Below are 22768 nucleotides of genomic sequence, written 5' to 3'. Positions count from 1 at the left end.
AATCTGTTAGTGACATCTTGAAGTTACCTCTGCTAATCTGTTAGTGACATCTTGAAGTTACCTCTGCTAATCTGTTAGTGACATCTTGAAGTTACCTCTGTTAATCTGTGAGTGACATCTTGAAGTACCTCTGCTAATCCATCTTGTTACCTCTGTTAATCTGTGAGTGACATCTTGAAGTTACCCCTGTTAGTGACTGCGAATATGTTAGTGACATCTTGAAGTTACCTCTGTTAATCTGTTAGTGACATCTTGAAGTTACCTCTGTTAATCTGTTAGTGACGCCTTGAAGTTACCTCTGCTAATCTGTTAGTGACATCTTGAAGTTACCTCTGCTAATCTGTTAGTGACATCTTGAAGTTACCTCTGTTAATCTGTTAGTGACATCTTGAAGTTACCTTTGTTAATCTGTTAGTGACATCTTGAAGTTACCTCTGTTAATCTGTCAGTGACATCTTGAAGTTACCTCTGTTAATCTGTTAGTGATCTCTGGTTGTGTTCTTCTGTAAGCAGGTTACTGTCACTGACATCTCATTCTGTCATCTTTTCTTGTGGTATTTACTCCGACGTCTAGGTATTTCAAGTGTTCGTGTTTGACTTTAAATATCTGATACGTCGTTGTAGGTGACAGGTTTACATCATCATATTACGCACCTTTCAAGTGTGTAAGCGCTGACAATTTAAATCCGTTTTTTAAACTTAAACGTCAGAATAGAGTTATTTCCCTGAGACGTTTCATGGCACGCCCAGACCGTGATTATGGATAATCGTGAAACACAGCAAGTGTTACAGCTGAAACTGCTCCAAAACATGATCTGTTAAACTGCTGTAGCGTATGCCAGTTAAATATACACAGTGATATATGTACAACATCTGCCGAATAAACGAAATACTCTACGATATATGACTCAAATATGCCCTATACATTTATTGTACACCACGATATCGGATATAACATATGGTCCGCACAATAGACTTGTACCATGGTATCTGATGAGATATATGTCTGTATACTGGAAATGCTAACAAGGTAATTGCTAAATATATAAGCCGGTACACTATATAGTCATGTTGAGATTTACTATACGGTCATGAGTAGATACACTATACAGTTATGAACAGGCACACAATACACCATGTACAGACACACTGTACAGATATGTACAGATCTCCTATACGACTGGGGCGGTGGGGTAACCTAGTGGTTAAAGCGTTCGCTCGTCACCCCGAAGGCCCGAGTTCGATTCCCCACATGGGTACAATTTGTGAAGCCCATTCCTGGTGTCCCCCGGCGTGATGTTGCTGGAATATTGCTAAAAACGGCGTAAAACCATACCCAGTCAGTCAGTCAGTACTATACGACTATGAACAGATACTGTATATGTCCATGTACGGAAAGACCAACACTATACAATACACAATGCGGTCATGTGACATAACCATATAGTGTACCTTGACATAACCATATGGCGTACCGTAACATGGCCACATGGTGTACCTTAACATGGCCATATGCCGTACCGTATAATGGCCATATGGTGTACCTTAACATGGCCATATGCCGTACCGTAACATGGCCATATGGTGTACCTTAACATGGCCATATGCCATACCGTAACATGGCCAATGGTGTACATTAACATGGCCATATGCCGTACCGTAACATGGCCATATGGTGTACCTTAACATGGTCATATGCCGTACCGTGACATGGCCATATGGTGTACCTTAACATGACCATATGCCGTACCGTAACATGGCCATATGGTGTACCTTAACATGGCCTTATGCCGTACCGTGACATGGGCATATGGTGTACTTTAACATGGCCATATGCCGTACCGTGACATGGCCATATGGTGTACCTTAACATGGCCATACGCCGTACCGTGACATGGCCATATGGTGTACCTTAACATGACCATATGGTGTACCTTATCACGGTGGCCATATGGTGTACCATATGGTGTACATTATCACGGTGTACCTTAACATGACCATATGGTGTACCTTAACACGGCGTACCTGAACATTGCCAAATCGTGTCCCTTAACATGGCCATACGGTTTACCTTAACACGGCGTACCTTAACATGACTATATATTGTACCTTAACATGGCCATATGGTGTATCTTAACATGACCATATATTGTACCTTAACATGACCACATTGTGTATGGTATTGTTTGGGTCTTTCTGTACATGGACATATATTGTATGTTAGTATATATAGCCATGTTACGGTACAACATACGGTCATGTCACGGTACACTGTGTGGTCATACTAGGGTACACCATACGGCCATACTAAGGTACATCATATGATCATGCTAAGGTACACAATATGGCCATGTTAAGGCACACCATATGATCATGCTAAGGTACACTCTATGGCCATGTTAAGACACACCATATGATCATGCTAAGGTACACAATATGATCAGGCTAAGGTACACTCTATGGCCATGTTAAGGCACACCATATGATCATGCAAAGGTACACTCTATGGCCATGTTAAGGCACACCATATGATCATGCTAAGGTACGCTCTATGGTCATGTTAAGGCACACCATATGATCATGCTAAGGTACACAATATGGTCATGCTAAGGTACACTCTATGGCCATGTTAAGACACACCATATGATCATGCTAAGGTACACTCTATGGCCATGTTAAGGCATACCATATGATCATGCTAAGTTTCACTCTATGGCCATGTTAAGGCAGACCATATGATCATGCTAAGGTACACTCCATGGCCGTGTTAAGACACACCATATGATCATGCTAAGGTACACAATATGGTCATGCTAGGGTACACCATACGGCCATACTAAGGTACATCATATGATCATGCTAAGGTACACTCTATGGCCATGTTAAGGAACACCATATGATCATGCTAAGGTACACTCTATGGCCTTGTTAAGGCACACCATATGATCATGCTAAGGTACACTCTATGGCCATGTTAAGGCACACCATATGATCATGCTAAGGTACACTCTATGGCCATGTTAAGGCACACCATATGATCATGCTAAGGTACACAATATGGTCCTGCTAAGGTACACTCTATGGCCATGTTAAGACACACCATATGATCATGCTAAGGTACACTCTATGGCCATGTTAAGGCACACCATATGATCATGCTAAGGTACACTCTATGGCCTTGTTAAGGCACACCATATGATCATGCTAAGATACACCATACGATCATGCACAAATAGAATGTAACGTCCTCTCCTGCATGGTGAAAGAAGCGATGAATCCATACCACTCCTTGAGCACCATCAGAGGTCACGCATTTCACTTGACTGACAGGGTATATTAACGTATTTCAGCTACTCCCTGTGTAACCTCGCCTTGCTCGGTGTCAGTAAATGATATATATAACCCCAGAATGTCACCCTGTGTGAACCTGTCAGTCATTCGTCCGAATCCATCTCGCTAAGGGGTAGTCTATTGATACAAGAATGTTTTGTATATTACCTTTAAACGATATGAAAAAGAATATCTGTTACACCGGTTAGAATTGATCGTCAGTAACCCATGCTTGTCGTAAGCGGCATAACGGATCGGGAGGTCAGACTCTGACTTGGTTGAGGTGAGGTGAAATTGGGTTTTACATCGTGCTTGAGAATATTTCGCTCATATCACGACGTGCATGCGTGTGTATGTGTATGTGCGTCTGCTTGTACTAGCCCAGACTTAAGCTGGTTTTATAGTGCTAGCTAACTGAGATACCACGCCGCAGTGAAGCATGAAGACCCCACTCAGACACATTATACTGACTCCGAGCCGACCAGTCGTTGTTGTACCCATTAATGCCGAGCGCCAGGCAGAGACCAACAAGTACCATATTTTGTAAAACTAAACTCTCTCACTCACTCAATCGGCAAACACCGACAACACCGCGTACGACATTTATGGCAAGTGCTATCTGTTTGGAAGCTGTTCAAAGTTTCAGTTATCGATTTCAGGCTGGTCGTAAGGCATCATAAGTCTTTTCTTGCTTCAACAGGACCTAAAGTGAGTGCATATGCCCCAATATGATGGGCCAAAATATTGTCGAAATCGTCTGACATTGTGCCTTTGAGAACAACCATATTGCCAGAACTCTCGGTTTTACAAGTCAAACTAACGAAACGCGTCAACCAGATTGGCCAGAACTGGAGGACCGAGGGCGACAACCCCGCAAGATGACTATCAGCTACGCATTCCCCATCTACGCAACCGGACATCATCAGCATCAACTGCACTGGGTCACCACAACAGCACGAACACAGTGATGAGACGACTGCGTACTGTCGGTGAGTGAGTTTGTGTCAGTTTAGTTTTACGCCGCACTCAGCAATATTCCAGCTATATGGCGGGGGTCTGTAAATAATCGAGTCTGGACCAGACAATCCAGTGATCAACAGCATGAGTATCGTACTGCGCAATTAGGATACGATGACATGTGTCAACCAAGTCGCCTCTTACGAGTACTGTCGGCATCCGGGCCTATCGACCGTTTGGGACATGTCATTGACCCGTCAACATCGACTGAATCCTCCTCTTGGGCGACGAAAGTGAGGAGGTGCGGTCCGCGTCACAACTTGGTACAGTATCGGTGGTGTTTTGACAACAAAGAATCTGTTTGTTCTTTTTAAGACACAATCGAAACACTTTTCAAAATATTTACTCTGTTTGGGGTTTTTGGGGGGGAGAGGGGTGGGGTGGTGGTGGGGAAATAACCCCAAACCACAAGGTGAGTACTTTCTTTTGTACGTCAGGGTATACAGATGTAGGAAGTCGGCGTTGATGTTAGCAAAACCCTGCTTATATCACACAATGAAACAGCAAATGAAAATATTTTCTAGAGAAGAAATATATCAGTTCGAGTTTTGGTCATTTTCGTAAACAAGAGAGAGCTAATCGTATCTCCCTCAGTAAGTACAAGTATTCTTTACAGAAAACGTGAAATATTCCTGTATTACTCTATACGGGACCAATACATATGCACACGTTGACTCTAGTGTGGTATCGGAGATGTAGAGGTAAGTTGGGTGGTTCTGTACGACCCTATACAGCACTGTGGCTACCAGACACGTTGCATACTGAATGTAACCAAGCCAACATTGAATAGAGGGTAATAAAACTTAATCAATGCTTTACACTAAAAGTGTTTCATATTCAGTATGCAAATACATGTGTATCAGACATCTCTGGAATGATCGGTCCCGCGAAACATGACGTCACAGAATATATGGTCTTTGTGTCCCGCTCGTTACTTGCTCTCACGAACAGACAGCAGCGTCTAGCTGTATACATTGGTCCGGAAACACACACAATGGTCAACCATGTGCACTTGGTCCAGTGTGTGCTTGCTGTTGATTCACACGTGCCTCGTATATGCTTAACGAACTCTGCTACAAGCATACACAATAAGCTGGCATGAATATATACAATTTATGAGTGAAGTATACAACTTGCCGCATACAATTACCATATTGATGGTAAGCTTTTGAATGTGCCTGATCCTTGCACTGCTTCAGGATACATAGGCAGGTAGCTCGCGTTCGTGTACTGACTTTCGAGTACATTCTCCCTCTAATGCACTAACACATTAACACCAGTCGCGCAGGGAAGAATCACTCCATCCCAACACAGCTGTAATACGGGATTCACGCTGGAAAATCTGGTAAATTTGTACAAATAAACAGAAAAAATTAGCGATAATAAAAACTCGGGACCAGTTTGGTGGCGGCCACCACCTTGCTTTCCAAAAGTGGAACCCCTTTTCGTTTGGGACACGTAATACTTGTTCAAAGATCAGATTCCATGAAACGAGTTTATAGGCATTTGGAGGTAAGTGTTAAAAGAAGAGATAGCTCCTTGGGTCTCTTGAAACTCTATCATGTAACTTTGATCTTGGGAGGTGTATTGAAACTTCCATATATTAAAATCGATGTAGGTCTAATGAAAGAAATATAACTCACCATAGACTGTTATAACGTTTATACATTACAGTCTTGGTCTCTAAAACTTGTACCGATTTTCGATCTGTAATCCTTATTCAAAGTTTACTTTCGATGAAAAGAATGTATACGTATTCAGAGGTAAGCGATTAAAGAACAAGAGAGAGCTTGACTGCCGTGCTGTAGTTGTAGTAAATATCTGCATTTAGATGAGGTCCACCATGCACGGCATTTGGTGAGATCTGACCAACAATGTTATGTGAAGGAACACGTCAACAAGAACTGTAAGTCTTTAATAAATAGAATTCGATATATACATACATGGATTACTGATATTAAGGCATCACAAAGGCACTTAATATCTGAAAACTTAAATCTCTTGTTAGACCCTGATATATGGTAGGTTACATGAGTACAGTCCGTTTGAGACAAAATGATACCGATCAATTGCAATCTAACACAAAAACAAATAGACATAAAAGAATCAAACCAACGCGGACTGCAATAAAAACAACAGACCAACTCTAGAAAACAATTGCATAATTTGTGTCACAAAAATAAAAAAGTTGTTTAAGAAACTGTCATCATTTATTTGTGCGTTTTCCAAGTTTGTTACAAGGGCGCAGTGGCAACTAAAGGAACAGCGCGAAAAGCGAGATGCACGTGCATTAGTGACGTCAGAGACATGTGATTACTGCTGATTGACAAAATGAGAGAAAATGAAAGTATATAATTTACAAAGTCTATGATTTTTTTCAAGGATGAAAATGACAGGGGGTGACCCAAGTATGCAATTACTAAGTACATACAGCGCACTGCCTGTGCAGCTGGGGTACGTGTCATCTCGCCAGCTCAAACGTTTGTTGAGAACCCGTTAACGCACGTGCATCTCGCTTTTCGCGCTGTTCCTTTAGTTGCCACTGCACCCTTGTAACAAACTTGGAAAACGCACAAATAAATGATGACAGTTTCTTAAACAACTTTTTTATTTTTTGGGCACAAATTATGCAATTTGTTTCTAGAGTTGGTGTGTTGTTTTTATTGCAGTCCGCGTTGGTTTGATTCTTTTATGTCGATTTGTTTTTGTGTTAGATTACAATTCATCGGTATCATTTTGTCTGAAACGAACTGTAGATGACTCGCTTTGGCACGTGTTTGTGACGGTGCCACAGATGGGGCAGAATACCCTTTTGCGAACTCCTGATGTCGTCATTCTTTGATTTTAAATATATTATGTAGACTTAGATCTTAGAATGGACACATCAATTTAAATTGATGTCTTGGACATGTCTCTTTTGCTTATAATCTTCATCATCATCATCATCATCACCATCATCATCATTATTATGATTCTTATTACAGCACCGTTTGTTTGGAAAACATTTAAGGAAATATATCAAATGCTTTTCAAATGTTGGCTTTTTATAGGTTTGATAATGACTCAAACACACTCAACCTGTTGCCATAGATTCCAAGAGGACAATCTTCCGTAACTGTCCCACCTCACCATGTACTATGGAATGTTGAAACTCTTGTATTGTCCAGCATATGGAGTCAGTGAGGTGAGGTGAGGTGAAATTGGGTTTAACGTCGTGCTTGAGAGTATTTCGCTCATATGACGACGTGCATGCGTGTGTATGTGTATGTGTATATGCGGCTGCTTGTACTAGCCCAGACTTAAGCTGGTTTTAAAGTGCTAGCCTAATGAGATACCACGCCGCAGTGAAGCATGAGTACCCCACTCAGACACATTATACTGACTCCGAGCCGACCAGTCCTTGTTGTACCCATTAATGCCGAGCGCCAGGCAGGGACCAACAAGTACCATATTTTAACGTCTTTGGTATAACGCGGTCGGGGATCGAACCCGCGACCTTCCGCTCTCCGGGCGGACGCTCTAACCACTACACCACGGAGGCGGTCTATGGAGTCAGTGAGTGAGTGAGTGAGTAAGGTAATGGACGGGTAATGTCTACAACAAGGAAATGTCTGTTGAAGTTAGAACTCATTAGAAATTGTTCAGACTATTTAAGAACCAACCTCTGTCAACCTCTGATTTCCTATAACCGATACCAACCATCACTTGTTTGAATGACGTCCCTTCATTACACAAGAAAGTGTTGGACACCGAGCTGCGTTGTGGCATCTCAATGCATCTCGTTACGGCATCCACACCAATGATGAGTACACAAGTGCTGATGCAAGATATATATTGCATGGAATCATCACTTAAACCAGTTCTCCTTGGTTACTCATGGAAACTGACCCACTCTTATCCAGGTGTGCATGTACGGATCCTCTGAAACACACTGTAGCCTTCATATTCACGTCTATACGCACGACACTTATGAGAACATCGCAGTAGATCCGATGTTGTGAGATTCGTTTGTGATGGGAAATCAGTGTGCCCGTACAACAGCAGCTGTAAAATATTGTTCAGAGTTATCTCCCATACATCACAAAAGTTCACCAAACTCGACACGGGGAATTGTCTGACACATGCCTCGCTATGATGCATACAGAATTCAAGCCTCAACATTTATTTCAAAACTGGATCTGTCCACTTGAACCGGTCATCTTGGAGTAGCTGTGCCAAGTCTAGGTTTAGATCCTTGTGAAAGTTGTTTAACAGGTCTCGTGTTTCGGCCAACATCTGTCCCGCTGCCTGATGCTGCTTGTTGCGGGTATACGCGCGGGACATATTGGCAATACGATTCAACTCTTGATCAGGAAGTTTGCCTGGAAAGAAATAATGTATTTATTGTGTTTTACTATCTATAGCTGATGGACTGACTGATGGATTGATCGACTAAACGTCACACTGACGTTCCTTACCGTCTACATACACACTGACGTCCCCTAGGGTATCCATGACCCCCATACACTGACGTTCCCTACCGTAGCCATGGCCCCCACACACTGACGTTCCCTAGGGTATCCATGACCCACACACACTGACGTTCCCTACCGTATCCATGACCCACACACACTGACGTTCCCTACCGTATCTATGACCCACGCACACTGACGTTCCCCACGGTATCCATGACCCACACACACTGACGTTCCCTACCGTATCTAACACACACACACACGCACGCACGCACGCACGCACGCACACACACACGCACTGACGTTCCCTGCCGTTTTTTATTGTCATCAATATACACCCACGGTCCCATATTCATGAATATCTTTTCTTTTCAAAATGTCATTCTTGCTGTAATCATTTCCCAAAAGGTTATACTGAAAATACTTACTAAAATCCAAAAAGTTGAACACCTTTCCTATGTGTCCTCGTATATCTTGAGAGTAGTCTTCATTTCTCAAAATGAGGAAATTTTCTCTTGGAAAAACCTTGAACCACTCTTTCAGGTACACAGCATAGAAGCTTACAGGAATACGAACCTGCAGTGGAAAATGAATTCATTACAGAACACAATGTTTTACTTGAAGCGTAAGGCTGGGGCCACTAACACTACAATCCAATTACACAATACGACTAATGACAGTACCTTGAACATAAGGTCATGGCTCGTGACAGTATAGCTTCTGTGTCCTTACCATGTCATGGCTGTGACACCAACATGTCATGGCCCGTGACAGTATAGCTTCTGTGTCCTTACCATGTCATGTCTGTGACACTAACCTGTCATGGCCCGTGACAGTATAGCTTCTGTGTCCTTACCATGTCATGTCTGTGACACTAACATGTCATGGCCCGTGACAGTATAGCTACTGTGTCCTTACCATGTCATGACTGTGACACCAACATGTCATGGCCCGTGACAGTATAGCTTCTGTGTCCTTACCATGTCATGGCTGTGACACTAACCTGTCATGGCCCGTGACAGTATAGCTTCTGTGTCCTTACCATGTCATGGCTGTGACACTAACCTGTCATGGCCCATGACAGTATTGCTTCTGTGTCCTTACCATGTCATGGCTGTGACACCAACATGTCATGGCCCGTGACAGTATTGCTTCTGTGTCCTTACCATGGCATGGCTGTGACACCAACATGTCATGACACGTGAGAGTACAACTTCCGTGTCCTTACCATGGCATGTCTGTGACACCAACATGTCATGGCCCGTGACAGTATAACTTCCCTGTCCGTACCATGTCATGGCTGTGACACTAACATGTCATGGCCCGTGACAGTATAGCTTCTGTGTCCTTACCATGTCATGGCTGTGACACTAACCTGTCATGGCCCGTGACAGTATAACTTCCCTGTCCGTACCATGTCATGGCTGTGACACCAACATGTCATGGCCCGTGACAGTATTGCTTCTGTGTCCTTACCATGGCATGGCTGTGACACCAACATGTCATGACACGTGAGAGTATAACTTCCGTGTCCTTACCATGTCATGGCTGTGACACCAACATGTCATGGCCCGTGACAGTATAGCTTCTGTGTCCTTACCATGTCATGGCTGTGACACTAACCTGTCACGGCTGTGACACTTAACCTGTCATGGCTCGTGACAGTATAACTACAGTGTCCTTACCATGACATGCATGGCTGTGACACCAACATGTTATAGTTCGTGACAGTAACACTACCAAAATACGTCTCCTGACACTAGCAGACTAGTCAGACTCCCCATTGTTCTCGGTGCCCTTGGTTTAGTACCTCCTGATCTCTTGGAGCAGATCAGGAGAATGCCCGGGTTCTCCGGGAGCACAGCCCTTCTGACACTCTTGGTAATGCAGAAGGCTGCAGTGTTGGGGAATCTACATATTCTCTGGAAAGTTCTTGGTGGGTTCAACTAGGCAGCGTTTCCTGGGAGAAGTCCCATTCGCTGTCTGGGCTGCGTGTAGTTTGGGCAAGGGCCCTGAGCTGATGATGAGCCTTACCAGCCTGACTGTGCCATGATCACCCGAACCCTCTCTGCTGCATACTATTTTTAATCTGTAAGAAATAATAATAACAATAATACTAGTTCATTTATAAAACGCATATTTCCATGCAGCATTCATGCTCAAAGGGCGCATGTCAGGACGAGAAGGCTTTTTTGAAAAAGGTGGGTCTTAAGTGCTGTTCGAAAGGTTGAAAGTTCTTTTATTTCTCTCAAATGTTGTGGGAGATGATACCATACTGAGGCAGCAGCATAAGAGAAAGTTCTTTGACCAAATTCAACTGTTCTGACTTTAAGAGTGCACAGACGATTAGGTTTCTCTCAGAGCTGACGGATCTTGTTGGTCTGTATGGAAAAAGGAGGTCGGACAGATATTGAAGTGCACCAGAGAGACATCTGAAGGCGAGAATGCAGAGTTTGAAATTCATACATGTGGCTGGTGACTATAACACGCCAGAGGCGCTACCATGAGACTGCTTGGGACACTCCAGTTAGTCGCCATCATCATCATCATCATCATCATCATCGCCACCATCACGATCATCATCATTTTCATCATTACCGCCATTACCACCATCATTTGCCTCTTGGTCCAGGGCTACTTAAGACATATTAATATGGAGACGGACAAACCACTTGATCTATACTTCATGTGTCAGTCCAGCTGGGTACCGACATCGTCAGTGACTCATACAGGGATGTAACATTGATCAGCGTATATGCGGCAGTAGAAACCTATTGACCCGACTGTAAGGTAAATGCGATAAGCTTTGGAAACGTAAACAGGACGACCGAGTATTGTATTTCTGCACCTTGGCCTGCTGTCGACTACTGTTTTCATTGCTCGAGATATCGATGCATCTACACAGCACCTCACAACAGCAGGTAGCAAACTCACCAACTGCTCCTTCTCTTCTCTAGATCTGTACTGAGGAGTTCGATAAATGTTAGACGTGAAAATGTTCTTTGTGTCTTCTTGTATTTTAAAGTAAGCCCTTTCTTCGTGATGTTGATACTGTCATATTGATACTGGATAAATAGGACTAGCTGGTTATCTCATTACAACTCGCATACAAGACAGCTGTAACGTGTATCGATTGCGAACAATGATTGCATGTTGGGAAATATATGTGATTAAAAAAGACGGAACAAAAATCAATTCAGTCCTGAAAGCGCATGTTTAGCATAATGATCTTGTTAAGGTATGGGGCATAAAGCACGATAAAGTGGTGGACATGCTGAAGTGGGGACATGAGAAAGTGAGGGACATGTTGAAGTCTGAGACATGTTAAAGTCCGAGACATGTTAAAGTGAAAGACATGTTGAAGTCCGAGACATGTTAAAGTAAAGGACTTGCTAAAGTTCGACTTGCTCAAATCCGAGACATGTTGAAGTCCGAGACATGTTGAAGTCCGAGACATGTTGAAGCAAAGGACATGTTGAAGTTCGACATGCTCAAGTCCGAGACATGTTGAAGTAAATGACATGTTGAAGTCCGAGACATGTTAAAGTAAAGGACATGTTGAAGTAAAGGACATGTTGAAGTCCGAGACATGTTAAAGTAAAGGCCATGTTGAAGTCCGAGCCTTGTTCAAATAAAAGACATGCTGAAGTCCGAGACATGTTGAAATCCCAGACATATTGACGTAAGGGACATGCTGAAGTCCGAGACATGTTAAAGTAAAGGACATGTTGAAGTCCGAGACATGTTTAAAGCATGGGATATGTTAAAATATAGGGCATGCTGAAATTACGACACACATCATATTGTATTCAAATATGACATATAGAGGCCATTTCCTGTCGCGTCTAAGTATATGTTGTTTCTTATAATTCTTTGCAAAATTCACGAAAATATCTTACCGGTATTTTCATATGTAAAGTTTTATTAAAGAGACATTCTTTGAGGGAGTGAAGCTCTTGACATTGCCTCAGCATCAGGAGCGACGTCTGCACGTCTGTGTGGAACGACTGTGCTGTCAGTGGTGTCTTGGGCGCTCGGTACAACTGTAGGAACAAGTAGTCGGAATACAGCCTGAAAGAACGAAACATGTGATATGCTCTGTCTGATATACAAATAGTGTACGGTGTTGGATATACATACTTTGTACAACTGTACATGTACCCACTGAACAAATACTTATGGGACCACGAGTGTACGAGGTATGCAAGGACAAAAGTTAGAAGTTCGTGTTATCGTCTCCAGCCTTCACTTTATACCTAGACGAAGATGTTGTGCAGATGAGGATGGCTAGTTTCCGCACAGTCAAACACTTGGACATTTGCGGCTTGATATGCTGATCAGGGCACTGAGGGGCCTTAACGCATGGACGGCGGTCAGTAAATAATAGCGTTTGGACCAGAAAATCCAGTGATTGACATCATGACCATCAATTTACGCAATTGGGATACGACGACGTGTGTCAAGCATGAACCAAGGTATTTGGCAACGGAGGCTATACAGTATGATATCGGGAGTAACTGTATGGAACCAAAGTAAACCTGTAGCGTCCCTGCCACTATGCATGATAAAAATAAGACACAACCCGTGAAGATCCGGGTTAGAATTGGTCTTCAGCAACCCATGCTATCCGTAAGAGGCGACTAACGGGATCGGGTGGTTAGGCTCGCTGACTTGGGTGGCACATGTCATTGTATCCCAATTGCGTAGATCGATGATAATACTGTTAATCACTGGATTGTCTGGCCCAGAGTCGATTATTTACAGACCGCTGACATATGACTGGAATATTGCAGTGTGCGCCGTTAAACAACAACCAAACCAAAACATACGGTACAGTTATATTTTACATTACACAGTGCAAAATGCATGACACACACAACGGCCCAAAGAGAATATTGTTATATCGTCATTAAAACAGCTGCGAAACATGTAATATTAACTATATTACCTGGTATTGGAACAAAAGTAAGTTTTGGCCAGAACGTTTAACCTTGTAAGGCTTGATTCCTGTTTTGACACAGGAACATCGATTATTTCTACACATCTTGTTGAATCTGCTTGCATTTCAGTTGTGGCTTCCTTGATTTGATTCATTATGCGTAGCCGCAGTCAATACGTTCACGCTTGCCAATTCCTTCAATGTTACAGAGTCTGTGATTAGCAGAATATGGATTGGTACCAAGAAACCCAAACTGTTGACGACCGAACCTGACCCGGGTCAAGGACAAGAATACAGGATTGATTGATCTAAATTATACACCAGGAAATCGAGCTCAAACAGTGAATCAAATTGCTGCAATCTTTCACCGGACTACTGGAGTTCAAGTTACGGGAAGCCGAATAGAAATCGTGAACACGCAGCTCATCTCGTTGTGGAGTGGGACAGACTCCCACGAGCCATCATTGGTAGACTTCAATATACCTCGTCGGGTGAATGGATGTTTGACAAATCGTGGCCTTATTACGCGCCACCAATCCAATTATGTTAACTTTGTAATTTCCAACCCTATCGTTGGTGGTCATAAGAATATACTATTTCAACATCGCTTGTAATGTGTTTCTGATTCGTTTCTTTTCATCATACACCACTTACTACAAAGTAATAATAATAATAGCATTTCAGTAGGATGTGTTTTCATAGCACCCCTTACCCATTGCAGTAAGCATGATACATGCTATACACACGGCCCTGGGAATAACGGGCAGTTGGCTTCGTTTAAGCTATAGTGGTTATATAAACATGCACGATATATCTAACACGCACGGCTGAATTGTTCGTGTGTATCAAATTGGTTCACGGTATTAAAAACACTGGTATATCATGTTGTAATCAAACTGACATGGCCTTAGTTCCAGCTAGGCCTCGATAACAACGGAGCAAGCAGGCCGCAAATAGGCAGGCACAGCTGTGATCAACTATCAATGCTGACAGGCTATACACACCGTTTAAGCTGGAAATCTGAATACAAGTACATGGCCATGCAAGTAATCTATGCACAGAACATAGGTTCCAACAACAATGTACATAGATCATGCACGTGTAAACAAGTACATAAACACATAAGCTATGAACAGACCATGTGATATATTTGTATAATAATAATACGTTACTGATTCGAAAAATAACATTTTGTTCGTGCTATTGCATTATATTTTTGAAATATCAGGACATCTACCATATTATTTATTATGCTATATTATGGAGTGTGTTCCTTCCTGGGAAATCCATTTGCACTGACGTGTAAGAAAACCTTCATAGCATTATGTATATTCACAGGCGGTGTACCAGATTCGCCATTTTGTTCTGTATCGTACCGTACCTGAGATACCTCCGAAGTGGCAATCTCCGTAGTCCCATCCCCACATTAACCTGGCGTTAATGGCGTACCAGAAGTATCTTGTAATGTCAGTCTAATAATAAATATATGTATGTATGCATATACGTATATACCTGTACTCACCTATACAGTTCAGTAACTCCAAAAATATAGATGGGAAGGATAGAGAATATAGTAAGCTGGGGGCAGTACCTGTTCTCTTTGTTGTTTAACGCCACACTCAGCAATACGCTAGCTACATTATTGCTGTATTTGACTAATTGATTGTGGACCATACAACCGAGTGATTGATATGATGAGCATGTATCGACGCAGCTGAGCTAAGATGACATGCAATCAACAAACCACCGGGCATGATGCCTTAGTCCATCTTGTCGTCTCTCAAACCATGTTGGTCAATGGGTTTCTCGGAACTATGGCATTACACAGATCTTAACGGGTATGTACGTTTATTACCGAAAAGATGAGTAGAAATGTGTTCGTATGCTTCACGCACCTGTCTGTTGGGTTTCTGAAGATGATGAGGAACTTGGCCTTCGGTGTGAGGTGGTGGATGCAGTGGGGGTGAGTACCGCGGTGTCCACAGTCTTGTTTTTGTTCTGGGGGATTCTGTTCCACCCGGTCATGTCCCAGAACACGGTGGGGCTACCCTCGCCTGGCGACAACACGCGCAACAGAATGAATGAACTCAATAATATATGGTATAACATGTAAGACGTGTGAGGATTGAGACGAAAGACAGACAAGCATTACATCTACTTGAAGACGGGCACCAAACGTACCTGTGACGAGATGATGGTAGTCTGAAAGGCCGTGAGACGTTTGTGATGTCGAGTTTATCTGCAAAGCCGGCTTGTCGAATGCGCTTAAATATTCCTCAAAATGCTGAATACGAGCATTGTTAGCCCAGATATCAAAGCCTGAAACAAAGAAAAGATGAAAACTCGAGTTACTGGGTGTTGGCTTTTCATGTTGATCAAGAGCATACCAGTCATCTAGATCTGGATCACATGAGTGAGTGAGTGAGTTTAGTTTTACGCCACCCTCAGCAATATTCCAGCTATATGGCGGCGGTCTGTAAATAATCGAGTCTGGACCAGACAATCCAGTGATCAACAGCATGAGCATCGATCTGCGTAATTGGGAACCGATGACATGTGTCAACCAAGTCAGCGAGCCTGTCTGAATCATGGACGTCATCGAGATCTAGATAATACAAATGATCTAGACCTGGGTCATACTCACCAAACCTGCGCCACGACCACCAGTGAGTCTCCTTGCCCAAGACAGCGTTAGGTTTCACAAGGTCAGGGTGCTGACTCAGCCTGAACCACAGGTCAGTTGTGCCACTCTTGTCTACACCGATGAGGTGGAAGTAGGGTAAACAGCGCACCTTGTTGCTGGTACTAACTGTCTCCCGCCAACATGGGTTCTTAAAGTTGGATAGCAGATTTGGCTGTGTCTGAAAATGTCCCATTTTCAAATTCAATCAATGATTTCAATACATTGCGAATTATCTTGTGTTAATGCTGTCAATCAATAGAATGATTTAATCGAACAAAAAGCAATTTCAAAGATTTCAATACATTGCGAATTATATTGTGTCAATGCTGTCAATCAATAGAATGATTTAATCGAACAAAAAGCAATTTCAAAGATTTCAATACATTGCGAATTATATTGTGTCAATGCTGTCAATCAATAGAATGATTTAATCGAACAAAAAGCAATTTCAATGGTCGCTGTCATCAAATGCATATCACTAAGCTATACAGTTTTAGACATCGTCTAAAATTCTGAACATAAAGAGATGATTAAAGGGGCAACTCATTCCTTGACTTGATGCATGTCATGGTATCGCTTGATCGCTGCTCATGAAAACCAGATTGTCTGGTCCATTATTTACTGACCCCTATCATACAGCAGGAATGTAGAGTAGTCAAACGACAAACAAGCAAACTTCCTCAAAAGTACAACTGAACAACTTGTGATTTCCAAAACACGATTTAAAGTTTATAATCTGTATGATAAAGATGATTAAAAACGATGGGTGGAGCTTTTCTTCCACAGAACACGACAGGTCGTAGTGTACTGAATGGATCTATACACGAAAATGTATGGCAAATGTCCATGAGTCCTTGCATATGTACACGGCTTAAAGTTTGGTATGCTTGGTCATCTGCCATTGCTGCGTACTGATCCAGAACTGCGCCAGGCGGAAGTATTCGACTGACTGAGTTTGGTTTTACGCCGCTTTTAGCAATATTCCAGCAACATCACGGCGGGGGACACCAGAAATGGGCTTCACACATTGTACCAAGGTGGGGAATCGAACCTGGTTCTTCGGCGTGACGAGCCAACGCTTTAACCACTAGGCTACCCCACCGTCCCCGGAAGTATTCGACTTAACGGTACTTGTAGAGAGATGTAACATACAGTCTGCCCCCACTATATCGAACCTAACAGGACCGAGTTGTCATTTCGAGATACCCAGACATTTGAGATGATAGAGTGTAGAAAACGGGGTCCATAGACATAACGATTGTTATGTATTTCAATCAGTATTTTCATCCTTTTGTCAACTGAAGGTCACTGCTCTCCTTGATTCTATTATCAAGGAAAAAATCTTGTCACTAGATTATAGCCGTGTACAGAGTGGGTGCATTTAGAGGAATATTGAAATCCTTTACGATATCAGTTTCAGACATCATGTGTTTTTGTAAACATGCTTAACGTCTCTCAACGAGCAAACATGTTCACACACTAATCATACATATAATGTGTTTTGAGTAGGCTATCAACATGGCAAACGATCAAGGGTGAACCCGTTGATCGACTATAGCTTCTGACCGTGAGCGTTCGTTGACAGTACTCACCATTGACATGACATCATCGGGAGCGGCCGGGTCAACGTTCACTTTTTCCTTCTCTACCTCTTCAGTCTTCTTTACTGTCTTCTTTGCTGTCTGTGGAGGTTCTACCTCAGGTGGTATTATTTCCATATTCTTGTGTATGATAAGCGGTTCCAGGACCTTGTGGCTGCCAGCCAAGTCCTGAAACCCCGAGTGTTCTCTGCTGGAGACGTAAGCGTCACCCGAACCGGAACTGCTGATACTCGCCCGTAACACTACAAGCACGAACAAAGCCGCCATTGCGGCCAGTACGAGCCTCTTGATTCGGAGTCGCAACATGCTGGGTGTAGAACTGAATATCAACTTCACTCCTGTAGACAGAAAGGCCGGTGGTGGTCAGTTTGTATCGAAAACACAATTAGTCAATATCACATTAATATGGTATCTGCGTCAGTTCAGCGTGGGCACGGGTGAACGTGTACCATCAGAGACCACAGAGGGACGGCCCTCTAGCCAGTGCGCAAAACCATCAGCGCTACGGCTTGTACTGCGCAGCCTATCCGGAAGCTGGCAAACGTGTGCTGACTTCAGTCATCGATTTCGCGTATTTTCATTGCAAAGGTAAGATTTGATTTTTTTCATGTATTCTCATGCATATACTTACATTTGCAACAGTGCATTAGAGGTGTATTAGGGGTGCTAAAGCATATATTTGTCTTGGTATTTGATGAATACTGTCATGTGTGCTCGTCGTTGTGTGAGAACAATGGCGGAGGTGTAGAATCGGCAAAAGTCCCGATTTTGATTTTCAATAACGGATACTAATTCTCAATGCAAATCCTTAGTTACCGGGGTGTAATGAAAGAAAATAAGATAAAGATTTGTATAGGGGCATTTATAAGTCTGTGGCGTTCGCGTCATTCCTTATTTTGGCTCGTGCAATGCGATGAAATATGATGTTTTGCGAAATATTTTACTCCACAACACTTGATTTTCGCACGCTTTCACAAGAACAGCTTATTACTAGCATGTTTGAAATAAACATGTGAACATTCACGGCGATTTCCTCTTTTGCGTGGTACACTTTTTATATGGCTACGATCGGTATTTTATTTTTTATGATTTTTGGCGTAAACCCATATTTGCGTCGTATACTGAACATTTCAATTATCATGTAGCAGACGACATAACATTCATTTTGTTCATTAATATAACGTGAATATATATTTAAATCATTCTACAAAAGTCTCATTCACCTAATCGTTTGAAAAAAAGTACATATTTCCATTATTGTTCATTTTGATGATTATATTTGTGGAAAAGGTCCTTATTTATCATGTAACAATTCATATATTTTTCTGTTATCATTATTCTTCCTACTGAAGTTAGAGTTTTATTGCTATATATTATTATATTATTATACAGTACCAGCAGCCTGACTTTATGCAACAATGAATCAACATTTTATTTATATCATTACACTATTTATATAATAAATTATCATTTGTTTGGCAGATGCCCAGGAAAAAAGAAAGTTTTCATCAGCAGTCGCCGGAAGGGCTACTCAAAGTGGGGTCCGAGACAACAAGGTGTCAGTTCTTCCTCTCTCTCTGACATTCTTATTCATCAGTTCAATCAACTGTTCACGACGATTGCAGGAAAGTAATAATGGAAGTAAGAAATTCACAAATGATGTCTTTGAAAAAATGAGTAATTTAGTTGTGTTGATATTTTGTAGTTATTGGAAATAAGTTTATTTATTTATTTTATTGGTACTTGTATATCTTGTACCTGCAGAAATAAGTTTAAAAAAATATCAAAGCAATTGTATAATCAAATATTAATATTGTTTCATGGAAGTCATTTTTCATTATGTAAAAATGCCTGGAAGAAACGGTATAGTGTAAATTATTAAATACAATATTACCCCATCTTGAGTAAGTAACTAGACCTTGTTTAAAAGAGCATTGGCAGTAATCAACTATTGCATAATTTTAACAACTATTTAGAACACTTCAAATTTATACCATGTTTTTTAATATTAATATTGTGTAACTCCATCTGCCTAATTTTCAGTTCTAGAGATGCACTGTGGGACAAAGCATGGAAGTTTTACATTCATTCTTCATTGACCTCACCGATGAACCCATCATGATTATATTATATCATAAAATTATCATTTGTTTTGTAGATGCCTAGGAAAAAGAAAGTTTTCATCGGAAGGGCTACTCAAAGAGCCTACTATTAAGTACAATATTCCCATCTTGATTAAGTAGATATACCTTGTTTGAAAGAGCATTGGCAACCAACTATTGCATAATTTTAATTTCAAATTCAGTTTAGAGTTTATTTGCAACAGTTGAAATTCACATTTACTGTGTTTTTAATGAAAGAATATCTAAATGGTTGAATTTAGTAATACATGATTGTACATATAGATCTATGGTCCTATTCTACAATAAATACATTGTACATATAAGAACGTGTGATGTTGTGTTTTAATGTTATTGGTTGCATTTTCCTGCCAAGTTAAAGTTGACACTTTGCTGAATTTTTTTAATTGATAGGGTCATGTAGTACAGCCCATTTAACACATATATTTCATGGGCTCGGAGGCAAGTGACTTTAGTATTTAGTGGCTTCCCTTTGAAAAAAAAACAACAAGTGTCTCCATACGGCCCAAAGCATAATCACTGCTAGCCCCAAACTTGCATTATAAAAAACATTAACGCTCTTGGAAAATGTGAAATTGTGTTTCGTTGGGACTATAAACTTTATAATAAACACCAGTCAGTCACAGGCCCTCGTGTTATATATGGTCTCTGGTACCATGTATGAACTGCCGACATTAGAGAGTATACACACACCTTCCATGGTGGTAACATATGATGTAAACAGATGGTTTAAAGCTAGTGAAGTATTTGATAGAGGTATTATTTGTTTTACTTGAAGTCTGTGGTGATTCGGTGACTGTTTTCAACCTTGTCACGTTTTAATGACGTTTGTAATGCTTTGGTCTTATTTAATTTTCAAGTGTAATCTCGGCTGTTGAAACAGTGTAGCTGACACAGTGGGTATATTTGGTGACCTGTAACGAGTGCATGTCATGTATATGATGAAACAATGATACATCCAGTATGTCAAACACAGCTGCTCTAGAGGTCCCATAGTAGATGTGACCTATTAATTATTCATTATAACTATAATACACTCCAATTTATTAACTAAGTACACAATCTGGAGCTAATAATTTCCCATTACCTCCCGCAAACTTGTGATAATATGTTTGAAAATTCTTTTAACCTATTAAATAAGAAAATGAAAATGATATCTTTCATTTATTCCATTCATATATACAATGTTCAATAACGCACCAAACCGGGAATGACGTCATGTAAAGATTGATCACAGTGTATTATACTGATATGTCTTCATGATAATACACACAGATTGCCTAACCATTTGGTTAACAGATTAACCAAAAAGCTTTATAACTACGCAATTTCTGAACAGAATTATAGCTGAATCTGCCTCGGGTTTCCAAGCTGAACCTTGAATGTATTTATCTGTTTAAGTATCCAGTTCACGGGGATACACAACTGTGATTATAGACCGACCCAAGATCTGGAGCATTAACCACTGTTAAACCTGCATGTTGTTACCCACACAACGGACATACAACTAACTACACCGTCTGATGGGTGATATAAGCTTGTAAATCCCAACACGGCCTATGACTATTCATATACCTATTAAGTATCGGAACAGCTGTATCGGACTCTGCGTCAGCTCTAACTTCCCTAGCTGTGGAGTAACATCGAACCAGGCGCCGCTTGTTTGACAAGAGCAACATAACACGAGAGTTTGTTGGCTTGTCAAATGATTTTGGGGTATGTTTCCTGGTATTGAAAATAATCCTTGGCGAATCGTTAAACTATTTAAGTGTCTCGTATGAACAACATCACTTGATATACTTCTGCATCTATTTTCATTCATTAACAGTAAGTGAGTGAGTTCAGTTTTACGCTTTTCTACACACATTGTACCCATGTGGGGAATCGAACCCCGGCTTCCAGGTGACGAGCGGGCGATTTAACCACAAGACAGCAACATTCCTGCAAATCAAGCAGCTTGTACTTTATAAGATGAGAAAAACAGTGATTGTAACCTCGATATATGCATTCTGTCCACGATGACACAATATCTGCCGTACAGATACGTTATCATGGGTTAGTGATTATTGAGTGAGTGAAGTTCCACTCTGCTGAATATTAATAATATTTTCAGGAGAATAGATAGCAGTCGAACTTTCATACATATTCACTCAACAAAATAATTTGAATTTCAAGCACATCGGCTGACTAAACACAGCCTGTGACTAGCAATATAATCAATAGCATGTTCTGAAAGGCAACGTGGTGTGTGTCAACGGAGATTCCCGTGAAACAGAGCACCGGCTGTCGCTGCATTTCCTCGACAGGCGTGCGTACTTGAGGCATTGTATATCTACTATTGAACACGTATTCATAAAACCGATAGGTATTTCCTCTCTGTAATAACACGGAGATAATACCATTGTATGCACAGCAAGCCATTCCAGATTCAGTTTAGAACAACTTCTATTTTTGGATGTCATCCAATCTGACAATGAAAGTGGGTATCCAACCTAATTAAACAAGAGATACCGACTAAGGACTGTCTCAACAAAAGTAGATATCCAGCCCAAGATATTCTCCGTAGCATGACCATCTTGAATGTCGGAATCAAAACTTGGATA

The 22768-nt window shown here is 41.4% G+C and overlaps 1 protein-coding gene across 5 annotated transcripts in view; it reads right to left on the bottom strand.

Moving 5' to 3' along the window:
• Positions 1-7830: 7830 nt before the first annotated feature.
• LOC124282822 overlaps positions 7831-22768 on the bottom strand; it is a 34581-nt gene continuing 19643 nt past the window's right edge. For 4 of the 5 annotated variants that reach the window (XM_046718855.1, XM_046718857.1, XM_046718856.1 and 1 more), the window contains 7 exons: positions 18016-18362; positions 16385-16601; positions 15922-16059; positions 15636-15794; positions 12701-12872; positions 9230-9377; positions 7832-8708 (listed from right to left, as the gene is read on the bottom strand). In XM_046718855.1, the coding sequence (XP_046574811.1) occupies positions 12817-12872; positions 15636-15794; positions 15922-16059; positions 16385-16601; positions 18016-18330 (885 nt within the window). In that variant the 5' untranslated portion in view covers positions 18331-18362 and the 3' untranslated portion in view covers positions 7832-8708; positions 9230-9377; positions 12701-12816. Of the gene's footprint in view, positions 8709-9229; positions 9378-12700; positions 12873-15635; positions 15795-15921; positions 16060-16384; positions 16602-18015; positions 18363-22768 lie in introns of all 5 variants that reach the window. The other variant, XM_046718854.1, reaches the window with a different exon arrangement.

Source organism: Haliotis rubra, unplaced genomic scaffold (genome assembly GCF_003918875.1).
Source record: "Haliotis rubra isolate DU_JTF1 unplaced genomic scaffold, ASM391887v1 Scf304, whole genome shotgun sequence".
Taxonomy (NCBI): Eukaryota; Metazoa; Mollusca; class Gastropoda; order Lepetellida; family Haliotidae; genus Haliotis; species Haliotis rubra.
This window is presented reverse-complemented; position numbering and strand designations above follow the sequence as displayed.